At 38.0% G+C, this 14,346-nt stretch overlaps 1 protein-coding gene across 3 annotated transcripts; it reads right to left on the bottom strand.

The window, feature by feature from the left end:
• Positions 1-14: 14 nt before the first annotated feature.
• LOC122888493 (calpain-5-like) lies at positions 15-13,188 on the bottom strand. 3 transcript variants are annotated; one of them, XM_044222990.1, is made up of 14 exons: positions 12,936-13,188; positions 11,825-11,920; positions 9,840-10,028; positions 9,107-9,238; positions 7,753-7,961; positions 7,093-7,285; positions 6,812-7,002; positions 5,493-5,570; positions 5,202-5,397; positions 4,978-5,100; positions 2,494-2,696; positions 1,884-2,005; positions 1,628-1,764; positions 15-820 (listed from the first exon to the last, which is right to left on the bottom strand). In XM_044222990.1, the coding sequence occupies exons 3-14, from the start codon at positions 10,002-10,004 to the stop codon at positions 638-640; spliced, it is 1,932 nt and encodes a 643-aa protein (XP_044078925.1). In that variant the 5' UTR covers positions 10,005-10,028; positions 11,825-11,920; positions 12,936-13,188; the 3' UTR covers positions 15-637. The 3 variants fall into 3 exon arrangements, with proteins under 3 accessions (XP_044078925.1, XP_044078924.1, XP_044078926.1); XM_044222989.1 differs by lacking the exon at positions 11,825-11,920; XM_044222991.1 differs by lacking the exons at positions 11,825-11,920; positions 12,936-13,188 and adding an exon at positions 11,973-12,090.
• Between the last annotated feature and the right edge of the window lie 1,158 nt (positions 13,189-14,346).

The following is a 14,346-nucleotide window of genomic DNA, read 5'->3' as shown; positions in this document are numbered from 1 at the left end:
GCTTGAAGGCTATCTTGATTTTTAGGTTGAATTTCTTTTAATTCTTTATGCCATTCAGGGTTTTGCATTTTCTTAATAATCATGAGAATAAAACATGATGATATGAACTGATAGAAGAGAGGAAGAACAGAAGATGCATTAAAAATAGATGGTACATGAATTATATGTTGTACAAGTTTTTCTGTATAAAAGTGACTATAGAGGACAAAATTATAACTATTGTAAGTTAAGACTTGATTGACAAATTACTGCCATATCAGTCACAGTATCTATAGTTAACATCCAAAAAAGGAATGATATCTTTACAAGTAACTTGTAAAACGTCAATATAAAAATATTTTATAAGTTACACAAAAATGATTTTAAAAAAGTAAATGTAAAAGATAATTCAAAACAAGATTTATCATTTGGACAAAAATAACAGGAATTGACATTCAGTCTGTCCAGTAGTGCCCTGCTCACCTCTCAACTTTGAAAAAAAATCACTAACGTTCAATTAATAGTGTAAAATTTGTAGAAAACATGTCGATCCATTACTCGTATTGGTGCTTTGATGATGGCACATGTCGAGTGAAGATGTTCACCACATAGTTCAGCACTGAAAAAGATCTAGCCCTCTATCAGGTCACTGATGAGATCACATGGCGGTCAGCTGAGTAGAAGTGACGATCCTCAGACTGATGCTACCGAGCATCTCATCCGCCATCTGCCGTCCTTGCTTCCTCAGCTGAAGCTTCTGAGGGAGAGAGGTGTCCTTCACCGACCCGGACAACACCACTTGGCCCATAAAATCGTCCTTCACTGGCTTACTGTTCCACACCTGAGGAAGACCACTCACTTTGAAATATGGAGGGCTTTGACACTCTGATTTGATTATGTTGAGCGATGACGTCAAACTCAAAGATGATATCCTGTGCTCTCAATTACAGCCAATTACAAACTGCCATTACATCTGTCAGTTGATCAGTAGTTAAATGTGAGCTTTTCCAGTTCATGGATTCAGGCTGTTTATTTTATTATTATTATTAGTTATCATGAACACTGAAGATATATATGTATTTTTAAATAAAAACATGTAACTGTAAAAACTGCTAAATTGAATTTATAGTCTATATTCAATTTTTGTGTAAGAATTGCCACATCATTTAAACTACTACTATTCAGATAATAATACTAAAGCACTAGTTTTATTAAAGGAGTGGTTTGTTTGCTTTGCAGTTTAGAAATGACCAACAAAATACAAAATCAAGCACCAAAATTCTTGTTGTTGTTTTTTTTTATACAAAAACACTAAAATCTGCTTTTACCAAGTATATTAGGGGCAGCCTAACAAGTTACTTTGTAGTAATGTATCTCTGAATTTTATGATTTTGAATTTTTGAGATAAATTGAAGGATTATGTTCCTTAATGGGTTGTAAAAATTCTCCTCCCTCTTATGCTCCCAAAACCATTTCAAAACACATTGGATTATTGAAAAATGCATTATCTTTGAGGCTGTTTTTCTGAGTCTGAAAGTTGACATTCTGTAGATACATGGTTTCCGTACGACAGTGACCTACAACCCCTTTGCACCGCCAGTCACTGAGATTAATTACAGTCATCAGGACCAGTGACATGCCATCTTACCTCCACAGTTATGGGCTTTCTGGGATTCTTCCTGTAGAAAATGCCGCTAGTTGTAAACTCGGGTTGCAAGGTGTCCTTCTTGATGGGGGATTTTACTGACTGGCCATCACAGGATATGATCACATAGGGGTCTGCACCTGCATGAAAACGACTGAATGTAAAGATCCATCTCAGCAAACCAAATTGGTGGACCACAGGCTGATGACACTGATTAGTAGATTTGGGGTAAAGTCTGGCTTGTGTAAAGTCCTCTAACCTCCTGTACTGTCCTGGTTCTGCAGCCCTTCAGCTCCGTGCACATAGATGTGAGTCACAGCTTGTGGGTATCCAAGGAATGAACTCCAGCATCTTACCCTTGGCTTATCCTCTGTCAACTCCCTGTGAGAGTAGAGGAGAATTTAAGGACCAGGAGAGAAATAGTTCCTGTATCTTGGTACTCTGGCCTAAATCTTGCTATCAGCAAATTGGAAGACTAGGGAAGTGACATTATGTTTTATAGACACAACACTGGTTGGACTAGCCAGCTTGGATGATTTGCCAAAACTAAATATTTGGCCTAAAAAAGCAGTGGGAGAGGGATGTTACTTTGTAAGTGATTTAATTTGAACGTCATTTTATAGTCTCCATTCTCCAAAACACTCATTTGAGTGTTTTTCTTGGATATTATCCATCCACCAGTGTCTGAAATGAAGTCAAAGAACAGCTGTGTTCTCGCTTTCCCTGTAGTGTCTCTCAAGACCTTATAATTGCAAGATATGTGAACATTACATTTCTGTCTGACAGCATAAAACACATGCTGCTGATTTACACTCACTCACTCCACACACTGTCACTGGTTTGACATCACACCTCCATCACAGTCGTACCTGCAGTGTGAGTCCACATCAGTGAAAACTCTGATCATGTAATCCCCCAGCGTCTGAGGCTTGAAGGTGGTGGGAATGATGACGTAGCGGCCCTGTGGGAGCATGCATCTCATAAACACTGTCCGAGCATTGATGTAGGTGGATGTTGCCACACACTGTTGGGTCAGGATGTCATGCATCCGATACTTCCTGTTCAGTTCCACCTGGGAAAGCAAAACCATTTGGGTTTCATTTAGTGTTCATTTGAAAATGACTGACTTTACTCATCAGGTATAAAGTCTAGCAGGTGATTTTAACAACAAGTGCATCTACATGTGAGCTAGTATCCTGGTTATGATTGGGTTTTTGCAGTATCCTGGTTATGTGTTTGCACATTTTATTCCGGTTTTGAGAAACCTGCCATATGCTACCTCGAGTACTCCAATAGAAACCACGATATTGTGGCATGTAGGCACCTCGTACAGGTGTCTGAACATTCCTTGTTGGTGCAGAACATAGTGGCTTTAAATGGTGAGAAATCAAGACACAGCTGCACACAGATGATCGGAAGCTTGGATACTGTTAGAATCATGTAATCAGAGATATGAATAACCAGGTGTCTCATGTTCCATGTAAACATCAAATCCCAAATATGATAAAAACGAGGATACTAGTCCACATGTAAACGCACCCATTGTGGTTACACTGGTTTAGGTTTGATGGACTGTCTGTTACTACATCTCATGATATCAAACAAAGGATACTTTGGTATTTGGTAAGTAGTAGGTTTATACTTTTATAAACCTACTGGTGTCTTAAATAAACACTCCCCAAATTTATGTTCATACATAAAAATACTTATAATACATATAATATGGTGTAATACAGATTAATATGATAATGATACATTTTAAGGGTTTAAACAGTATCTAGAGGAGAAATAATTTGCTTGCTGCCTACACAGATTCTTCTGCCTCCTGGTGGTAGAAGAAGAAGTGTGTATTTTATTACAGTGTTATAAGTACAGAGTAATATAATTCTTGCACTGGTAAGATGAGTGGCGTGTCAGTTAAGCAAGAAGCGGGAAAAAATCCTGTTGGACCGGCACCAGTATTATACTGCATATCCTTCTTATTTGAATAGTTAACAGCCAGCCATAGGTTAACATAATAATCATAGTCCTCAAACTCCAGGCTTTCACTGAGTTGCTGGGATGCTCTCAGATGTCCACTGATACATATTTTTAATGTTGTGTATTTTGGTTGAAAGGGTCATAACTGGCAATTTGATTAAAATACCAGTTACTGTAGTTTTTAATGATCTACTTCTCAAAAAGGAAAATACAAAGTGTAATGGACGACACCATAAAAAACAGAGAATGTGTACACAGAGCCTGGAGTCCGTCAGATGAAGGAGGAGGATACATCACTTGCATGTTGACCATAGATGACAAGGGTTAAATTCAGGTTCAGGCTCACAGGCGTTCAACAGGCCGTGTGCACACAGCTGCTTATTTGTCCTTGTGGCACCAGCATTTATTGCTGTCCAGAACCTGCAGCTTTGGCAGCACTTCTGTCCGCATGATAAGAGTGTATAGTGGGTGTGTTTGAACTTAGCCAGATCTCTGACAAGAAAATCACATAACGGGAAATGTGATGTCAGTTTTGCCACATACGGTTACATGGCCTCATTTGAATGTGACAATCTAATCCCAGCAAGTAGGATAAAATCTATTTTGGTAAGTTTTACAGCTGCATGAGAGGGCTTTGCAATTTAATAATCAGTTAAGACCTCAACTGAAACATATTACTGAGTTATACTGATTTGTCTTTATAAATGTTGCAGTTCTACATATAAAGTGTTTTACTTTTTCAGCTTTCTTGTTCCAGCAACCACCAAAGTAGCCCATAATGCATGAGATTTCTATTATGGCTGAGGAAGCACTGCACTAGAACACAGGCGTCTGAACTCTTGGCACCTTACTAGGAGTTTAGAAGAAATTGTCTCTAAATGTGGTTCCACTCTGTTTTCCAGCTTGAAGCAATCAACTAAAGTATGTGCATTATTTGTGTTTAATCATGTATGATTTAGTCTCTTGTTGAAATGGTCTGTTTTGGTTCTGATAAACCGATCAAGTAATGTCTGCCTGTCATTAAAAACACCCAATTGTTCACTGTTTGCTCAACAAATGAGTAGAAAAGTCAAACAAAGTCAAATTCTTTGACCAAAATAAAAGCCAGAATGTGTTGAAATGACCGAATTTTCCCCCAAAACAAACTGACCTTTGACTGACGTCCTCATCCCAGACTAACACCATTTCCTCAGTAATGAACTCATCTCTAGTTAGTCTCACCATGATCTTTGTGCAATGTTTCACCAACCCTTCAAATCTTCTACTGTTATTTTCCCCTCTTTTGGTGCTTATCATGCAACACACAGTTATAGATCAATTATCAATCGTTCATTAGATCAATAAAGTATGGTGGAAGTGTTGCATTATGTTACCTTGAAGACACTGAAGCCAATGGATAGATTTTCTCCTTGACCAACTTTTCTGTTGATCTTCATGTCTTTTTGTTGCAAGGAGATTAGGACCTCACTGACCTCCTTTGTAACATCAAACAAGTACTGTAAAAGAAGTTGAAAAGGAGTGAATACATATGTATACATGTGCAAACTGTGTGAACAGAGGTGATGCAAGGAGAGAGTCCACCCAGAGCCTGCAGTACCTGTGGGTTCTGCAGGAATGTCGGCTTGTGGTTAGCACAGCCACCGCAGCGGTTTAACAGCGGCTCTGCGTGTTTTGTCCAGCTCCCAAAGTGCACAACCTCATGCCATGCCTTTTGGGTACTGATCAGCGAAGTGTTGATGAGACGGCAAACATCTGCATCTGTGAAGAACTTGCACCAGTCTGTGAATGACATCCTGTGGATGTGAACAGAAAATGCATCATTCCTCTCTGAAAGAGGAGATAAACTCCAAAGGTTGACTGTTGTAATTGGAGGAACTTAATCACTCACCAGAACTCCCCATCATCCTCTACTGTGATGCCAAGGTTGCCCCTCTCCATATCACCAACCTTTGACCATTCTTCAGAGCTGACAAAATGCATGCAAAGCAAATGAAGATGGTTGATGCACTGATTGAATTCCTACTAGATACAAATAAATAGTTTTTAAGTAATAATCTACACAAAATCTACCTTTTGAGTCATAAAATATGGCTAGAAAAAGGTTGTATTTAGCTTTTTCACAAAAAATGGATCCTGTTGTCAGGTTAGAGATACAGCAGTTAGATAAGATTTAAAACATGACAAGATTTCACAACAAAAAAAGATTGACCACTCCTGCAGCATTATTGACGTCTCTGCGGTCCCTCCATGTGCTCAGTATGGTCCACATTATTTTCACCAAAATATGGCAAATTACTTCCATCTTAATCGTAATGCACGACCCTGGTGAGCTTATAAGTAGGAGTATGTGTTGGTTTGCACACCTTAGAGTCCAGTCATGTCAAGTCAAATTTATTTATAAGCACGTTTAGAAACAACAGATGTTAACCAAAGTGCTGCACAAATTTAAAGAAACAGGCTGTAAACAGCCAGGACAAAACATATGAAACAATAACACAATAAAATATATTTAAAACAAAATAAAACAGAAAATATATATTTTTTAAAAACCCAACACAAATAGAATCCAAAATGTCAAAACTCAGTCTGATTTAAAAGCCAAAGAACAAATATGGGTTTTCAAACAAGTTTTAAAAGTGGTAGGAGAGGTAGGCTGTTCTATAATTTTGGAGAAGCATTAGCAAAGGCAAAGGACCTTGGCCCGACCAGAAGCATCGGGTCAGCAGACCTCAGTGATCTCGAGGGAGTGTGCAAAGATAAAATATCAGCGAGGTAATGAGGCACCAACCCATTTAACGACTTAAAAACAAACAACAAAATCTTAAAATCAATTCTAAAACGAACTGGAAGCCAATGCAGAGAGCTCCTGCTTCCTTTTCTTCCCCTGGTCAGACTTTTTGGGACATACTGAGCATACGGATGGACAGTAGATGGAAGTGGATAATACCTGGAGATATGTCTGAAAAGTTCCATACTTTTTCACATCCTTGTATTTCTTCTGGTCACTATTGGAATGCACTGTAACCACTATGAATTCAAGTTGACCACAGCCTCTGTTCTCTGTTAAAAGAGTTAACTACCCACCTTTTACAGTCACCCTTTAAATCTACAGGCAGTGAGAGCTCCATTTTGAAACCTTCTGAAACAATCTGCGTGGACCATCACTTTTAATGGGGAAAAAACTGTGGAGAAGAAATTAATTCTCACCTGTCACTCCAGGCTCCATTCCACTCAGTCTTGCCCCAGGGGTTCCTCATGCGGATCAGACGAATGGTTTCATTCTTGAAGTAGGCCAGCAGCCCGCGACCCAAACGTACATTCTTCACTGCAGTTACTGAGTATGCATGGCCTTTCACCAGTCCATTTGCCATCCTGAACTCAATTTCATGTGGCTGTGCCTGATGAAATTATAAAAACAATTGGTCTATTATGGCCAGTTTCTCTTAAGCATAGAGACAAAGGAGCAAACATGGAGGAAGAGCACAGACCTTAATGGAGCAGCTTATGATTCCTCCATGGTTGTAGACCTTTAGTATATCCTCAAACAGCTGGTCTTGTTTTTTCTGGTCCTTATAGTATGCTTCTGTCTCCAGGTTGATGGCTTCAGCAACAGCTCCACTGAAATCCACCACAGCGTCTCCGGTGTTTCCCCCCTCCAGGGACTCATAGCAGCCAAAGAGCCTGGACACAGAGGGTGCAGGGGAATCAGAAGTTTGGTTAGAAGTTGGAAGTGTTAATGAAAATATAGATTTCAAGAATACAGTTGAACACAAGAATGCACTCTACATATTTTGTTATATATATTAACAAATTGCCAATATGTTGTATTTTTCTGCAACAACACACAATATTAAATGATACAACACTTATTTTCAAAATTTTGTATGCATACAAAGCAGTAATAGCTGTTTTATTATATTATGCATTGCAAATATATTATCATTAGTAGTATACTGTAAGTAGTACTTGTAGTAGTAATAGGATTTATATTTGTAGCAGTAGTAGTAATAATTTATTATATTTTAACATAATGATAATCAATAATGATTTAAGGTTATATTTTTTAGAATATCAATTATATATAAATACAGATAAATAAATACAAATGTATTTCTACAAAAGGGACGATCTGGTTTAAGGTTACTGACTTGGCGTAGGCCTTCTCCAGCAGAGCACTCCAGAATTCGTTCTTGTCTTTCGAGTGGCAGTAGATGAGTTCTCCGTTGATTGTAGGCAGGCGGTCGTCCACCACCACATCCACCCACTCTCCAAACACCCAGAACTGAAAGTGGAAGATTCCAGCGTAGTTCTCCGGGTGTTTTGGATCCCACTCCTGCTCCTTATGGTCAGGAATTACCTGGAAACACACAAACACACATAAACACAATGCAACAAATATCAGTGTGACTAATGAGTCATTTTCAGTTGAAGCAGGGAGTTTTGCAGCTGAGTGAAATGGCACATGGCAGTCACATCAATGGCATCAATTAGATTTAGAGTGTTACAATTCAGCAAAATTGTTTAATTATATCTTTGCACATAAAGTATTGAGGGTATAATACAGCAGGAGTGAAGTAGAAAAGCTCTGGTGATCTGCATTTAAATACACAATAAATATATTTTCTTAGTACAATCAGAACCTATGGGTGGACCATTATTTTGCTGCTGATGTTTATTTCACAAAAATGTAATATTACACAAAGGATGAATATACATGATCTATTTTCACAAACCCCCTGTTGCAGTGTTTTGTGAAGAATACTATTTATTCTACTCATACTACAGTATTGTAAACACATACTGGACACTTAAGTTTATTTATTTAGTGAATAAGGCTCTTTGTGAACTTTTAACCAGAAAGAACTTAAGACCAAAATATGTGACACTGGAAAGCTTCCAAAGACACACACTGGCTTTGTTACATTTTGTATTGTCAGTTTTCCGAACAGGAGTGGGAAAACCCCCGTAAGGTTTTTCTAACAAAACTTTCTACACAAAGCTGAACATAAAGTTGTGGCTGACATTTGATTCTCCATTGTTAAATTTTCCAATTCCTTTTCCATTATTGTCAAATTGTCCTCTTCTCCCAAATTCTAGTTTAATATATTATGTTTGTGAGTGTTTTCTGAAATATGTTTATTTATCTCACTCAGGTTTAAAAGCATTTTGACTTGTAAATGTTAATGTAAAAGTATTAAAATTATGTTAAATTTATAGAAATGGTACAACATTGTAGCTTAGATGATACTATCTACCAGCATTGTCATTTTGACAAAGGAATTTGGTTTCGCTGTTAATCATGAGTGAGCCCCCCTCAGCTGAAGTCCTGCTTTCCTGATTTGAACTGTGCTGTCAGCTGGTTACATGTTTCAACCCTCAGTGCTGCTGTACCTGCAGTTTAATTACAGAACTGTACATAAACCTTATTAATACTTGGTTATCAACATTAAATACGCCAGCCCTTCAGCTCACATTCATACAAAAGGAACCAAATGAACTCACCTTCTTCCAGAGGTTTGGCTTCAAAGCCAGACAGGAGCAGGCGGCAACAAACCAGCAGTTCCCCACGAGTCCCTGGTTCAGGTCATGGGAGCTGATGCCCTTCACAAACAGATGGGGATCATTGCCCATCTCCTACAACAGAAAAGGCAACGTGATGGAGTTAACACACTTTATTCCTAAAAATTATTGTGAAACAAAATAAAAGAGAGATGAAATAAACCCCAGAAAACTTTAAGTAGATTCTAGGTTTATTATTATTATTTTTTTAGTATACACTTGTAAAATAACACCAGTTTTTCTACTTTTTGGTGTCAGGCAGTATTCCTTACAGATACTCCTCAGCTTAATAGAGTGGTTTCTATGGCCTTCTCAGTTAAATTATTTTTATAATGTGCTCTATTCTCTTATGGCATTTGTGATAATATTCTATCAAATCGCTGAATAGCCCTCTGAAAAATTATTAAAATTGCTCTTTGTGTAAGAGAGAAAGTTACTTTGTGTCGTCTCAGTTCTTTCGTCATTAAAAGTGTTGTTAGTGGTGGTATAGTGATCTTTTTACTTGAACCACAAGTCAGTATTCTGCTCTACACTGAATGTGTCAAACCCAGCTATTTCAAAATAATTACATTTACATGCCCACTCGTACAGTAAAGTGTGACTATGTTCATTTGCAGCAATAACTGCATTCCCTGATGGGTGTTAGTGATGGACCACTACCACCCGTGCCACTCACCCCTGGTCTTTTCCACTTTACTGTACCAGGAAGTGGTTTCCTAAAATACAGCGATGCATTGGTGGCTGGGAACTCTGGATCCTCAAACAGTGTCTTGTCCTTGATACAGTCCCTCTTCAGGTCACTGTAATGCTGGTTTTTGTACAGGACAGCAGAGGAGAACATGGTCCAGATGCTGAAGCCTCACAGCTGCAGATTGATGACAGACACCAGACATTTTCGGACTTTATATAGTGTTTAGTAGTGCGTTATGTGGGCCGGATCTGCCTCTAACCGCTGACTCTGAGCATTTTTGGGCAAAGCCTGCTAAGTACAGCCTGTAAATCTCTGCACTACTTCATTCCCAGATCAACAGCAGACTGCTATACAACCCAGAGTCCCTTCATCTTCACTTAAATTGGTCTGAGAACACAGTATATTTGTTTTATTTTATTTATTTTTTATTTAATCAGGCAGTCTCATTGAGATTAAGATCTCTTTTTCCAACAGAGACCTGAGAACAAGAACATTCACAAGAACACAAACAAACAACAAACGGAATCAGCACAACTAGATAATAAACAAGGAATTAGAAAGAACTGTAACAAGAATCGTGGAAAACATCAGATAATAAAGCTTTAAAATCTCCAAGGGGAATGTTAGACTTTGAGGCCAATGTGCAGTTCATTCCATGAAACCAACATTAGTATGTACATGAGGGATATCTAAGGTTAAGTAGTTCCTGGATTGTATACTGTAGTTACAAGATTTAAATGAGAGAAGAGATGTGAGGTAGTTTGGAAGCTTCAACAGTAGAGCTTTATGGATGAATAACATGAGATGGCTGTTTCTTCTTGACTGTAAGGATGTCCATCCAACCGTGTGAGTAGGAAACTTTTCATTTGTGATAAAGTGTAAAATACTGTGATACACAGGATTTGACTTCTGAAATGTTGATTGGGCAGAAAAAGATAGACATCCTTTAATTCTATACAAGAAATCTAGATTTTCACTTTTTAGTCAAATGTTAAATATGAATCTTGAATGATAGTGTGCTATCAAGCCAATTTCCTAAGCATTTGTAAGACTCAGCAAAAGTAATACGGGTGCCATTTAAAGTTTTAATGGCAGGATAGTCAGAGTCACTGGTGGAGGTGGAGAATACCATGCACTTTTCTGCATTTAAAACTACAGTAGCCTGTGATTCAGGAGTGATAATTTGATAATTGGATAATTGATATGGAAAGAGCCCATAGATGGAAAGCAAAATTTCTAAAGGTATCTCACCAAAGTTAACATAATTTATTTATTTTTAATAGCCTGTTGTACTACAGTTGTCTGATGGACAAAAGGAATTCACAAATATCTTTTGAATTCTACTTCTGTTATCCATCAAGACTGACAGAAAAGCAAAATAATTAAATGTCCTTCACACATTAACAACAGGCAACAAAGGCTGTCACAGTGTGTGTGATTGGCACTTCATGGGTCCTTTTGACCTAAACTGTCAAATATTGTAGGAATAAAGTGAATTGTGTTTAAAGCTGGGTTTTGCCTCAAAGAGAATGACTGTTTTTTTTTTTTAAGATTATTTTGCCTTGATTTGACAGTCAGTAGAGAGAGACGGGAAACATGGGGAGAGAGGGGTATAACATGCAACAAAGGTGCCCCGGCCAGGATTCGAACCGTGGACGTTGTGGTTATGTGGTACGCACCTAACCTTAATCATTAGGCTACCAGGGCGCAATAACTGTTTTTATGACAGAAGAAAAGATGAACAACACAGCTTTATAGAATAACACATTACAGCATACCAAATTTAATTTACTGGAAGTAACAAGCGCTAAATTGACAGATTGTTTGTTCTTCACAAGAAGCCCCACAAAAAATGTATTTCTTTAGAAATCAAATCATTTAGTAGTAAAAAATAAGTACAGAATAATCAAAGGAAAATGTATGTAACTTTGCAGATACATCTATAGTGCAGAGAGAGAGAGCAAATTTACCAGATCTGGTAGGCAGAGAGAAATGAAATGTCTGGAACTGAAATGGCAGCAACTCAAAACTAGGTGGTCATGTCTTGGATGTAAATTTCATAAACCCTAAGAAGAGAAAAGAAATGGAGAGAAGAGAAACAATAAAAGCCCACCGTACCTCTTGGACAGTAAGACACTTATTCCTTCCTGCTCCACAATAAGGACGTTTCCAGGTGTTGTACCTGCCTGTATCGCCCTCCCACACACAAGTGGCCTATTTATGCATGTGCATTGTTAGAGCCACACCTTGTCTGTGTTTGTTCTGGATTTTATTACCTGCCTGTGTTACTGTTTTACTCTAAAATATGACATTAGGAAGAGTGAAATATCTTCAGATGACATGGCTAGCACATTTTTTGATTGAGAAAAAAAATCATTCTGTGGCTCTGTGTAAAGGGGTAGACAGGGCTGTGAGTCTGTTTGTGCTTGAGTGTTATCTGTTTGAGAGTTCCTGGCTAATGTGGTCAGGTAGGTTATTTTTGGTTGGCTATTTGCTCTTCTTTAGTGTAGTACAGGTCTGTAAAAAGTGTGTTTCCTACATAGAGAATGTCCATCTGCAGTATTTGGTCTCATGTTCTCTGTTTAATGTTTGTAATATGTGTAAAAGTGACAGCAGTTCACATTCCAGACATTTCCGCCATACGTGCCGGTACACGGTGGTGATGTTAGAGACATTGTTCAAAGTGTTTTAGTCTTTTTCGGTGCTCTCACAGCAAGAAAATGAACACATCAGTTAAGGTAAGACAGCAGATATTATCAGCTGCCACCATGTTTAAATATTTCACATTTTAAAGAGGAGTTTGTTCTGACTTGTACCTGAGAAAACCTATTAGAAAAGCATTAAACGGCAACAGAGAAGTGTGAACATTACCTGTAGACTCATTAACACAAGTCGGGGAAGAACAGGCGTAAGGGTTTGAGAAAGAACTGAAGATGTCTCATGAATAATGAATTAAATAAAACAAAATATATGACATATAGCTGATGAATTAAACCACAGTAAAGCAAAATATATAAGAATGCTAAAACAAGAAACTAAGTGTACGCTTGTAGTACTTGAAATGTTAAAAGCAACACTCACCTGTGGAGAGCTGTCTTATCCTTCAAGCAATGAGCTCAAACACATTCAACATTATCTTAGGCTCCCGTGAGATGTGTTCAGATCAATCCCACATTTCTGTGATAAGATCTGTTACATGAAACAATAGCCTCTTACACCTTTCTCAGAACCCAATCCAGTTTCTTGAGTTTTAACTTCTAGCTACGAGAGCTTCCCCAAATATGTAAATTTGCACACAAACACTGGCTGAAAACTGGTCTGACGAGCAACTCTCTGCAGCAGGAGGTGTTATGCAAAGGCTGATATGGTGATTACAAGAAGGGAGGGAAGGGGAGACTGAAATTAAACACCTTCACTCCCACCACTCAGCAACTAATAGATGAAACAAGCAAAAACTTGTCCTGCTCAGTGACTGTTCTTTTACAATAGCAAAAGAAAACTCCCATTTAATGTAATGTTCATCTCACTGTATGTGCTGGATGTTTTGTCAAGTGTATTTATTAAAAATAATTTGCTGTGTTTTATTTTGCCTCACCAATAAAAAAGAAAAGTCTTCCAGTTAGACAGAGGTCAGTCAAATTGAACCGTCACAGCTAATAAGTCATGTGCTATCCTCAAGCTGTAAGTGAACTGTGGCATTAAGACAAACTGGCAGGCACTCAGTGGTCCGGGCTTAACTTTTAAGGAGCACAAGAAGCACTATGACTCCCTCAGATGAACAAATCTTGCCTGGATAATTCCAGTTTTGAAATTGAGGGAAAAAGAGAAAGCTGATGAAGAATGTTTGCAGGGAGCCAACAGTAATAAGGTAAATCCACGCAGGAGCTAAGTAGACAGGCTGAAGAAATTGAAGAAAATCCTAAAAATGAAAGTAAATCACTTGGATTAGCAGTGATACGAGATAGGACCAATGCAAAGTTTCAGATATGATCACAAGTTCATGAGAAAAGGCATGTTTGAGAAAGGGGAAGAAAAATATCTAGTCACACAGTATATGACATGAACCTATTTAAAAAGAAGACAGCACTGTAAAAGAGTTCAGACAATAAAGTCTAATAATCTACAGCTGTCACTTTCACAGTCAGCTGTGTAAATGACAGACTATAGTTATAAAAGCGCAGCCAAAGTGGGGTCTGATGGTGGTACTAGGGAAAGGGTCATCAAAGCCAAAAGGTCTCCTCCTTGTGGGAATGTATGTGTTCTCAGAAAAGTTTATGCAAGTTAGACATTAGTTTTTATAAGAGGCTTGTCACAAACAAACACAAAAGCAAATGGGAAGCAATCACAGAACTTCCACTTCTTGGCCAATATAATTGTGTAAATTATTGTCAAAATTCTAAATATTATAAACTTTCCTTAAATGTTTAAATGATAAATTCAATATATTGTAAGTTAATTATGTCCCTCATAGTTATGGAGCCCAAAAGTGTTC

The sequence above is a fragment of the Siniperca chuatsi genome, linkage group LG14 (assembly GCF_020085105.1).
Source record: "Siniperca chuatsi isolate FFG_IHB_CAS linkage group LG14, ASM2008510v1, whole genome shotgun sequence".
Taxonomy (NCBI): Eukaryota; Metazoa; Chordata; class Actinopteri; order Centrarchiformes; family Sinipercidae; genus Siniperca; species Siniperca chuatsi.
This window is presented reverse-complemented; position numbering and strand designations above follow the sequence as displayed.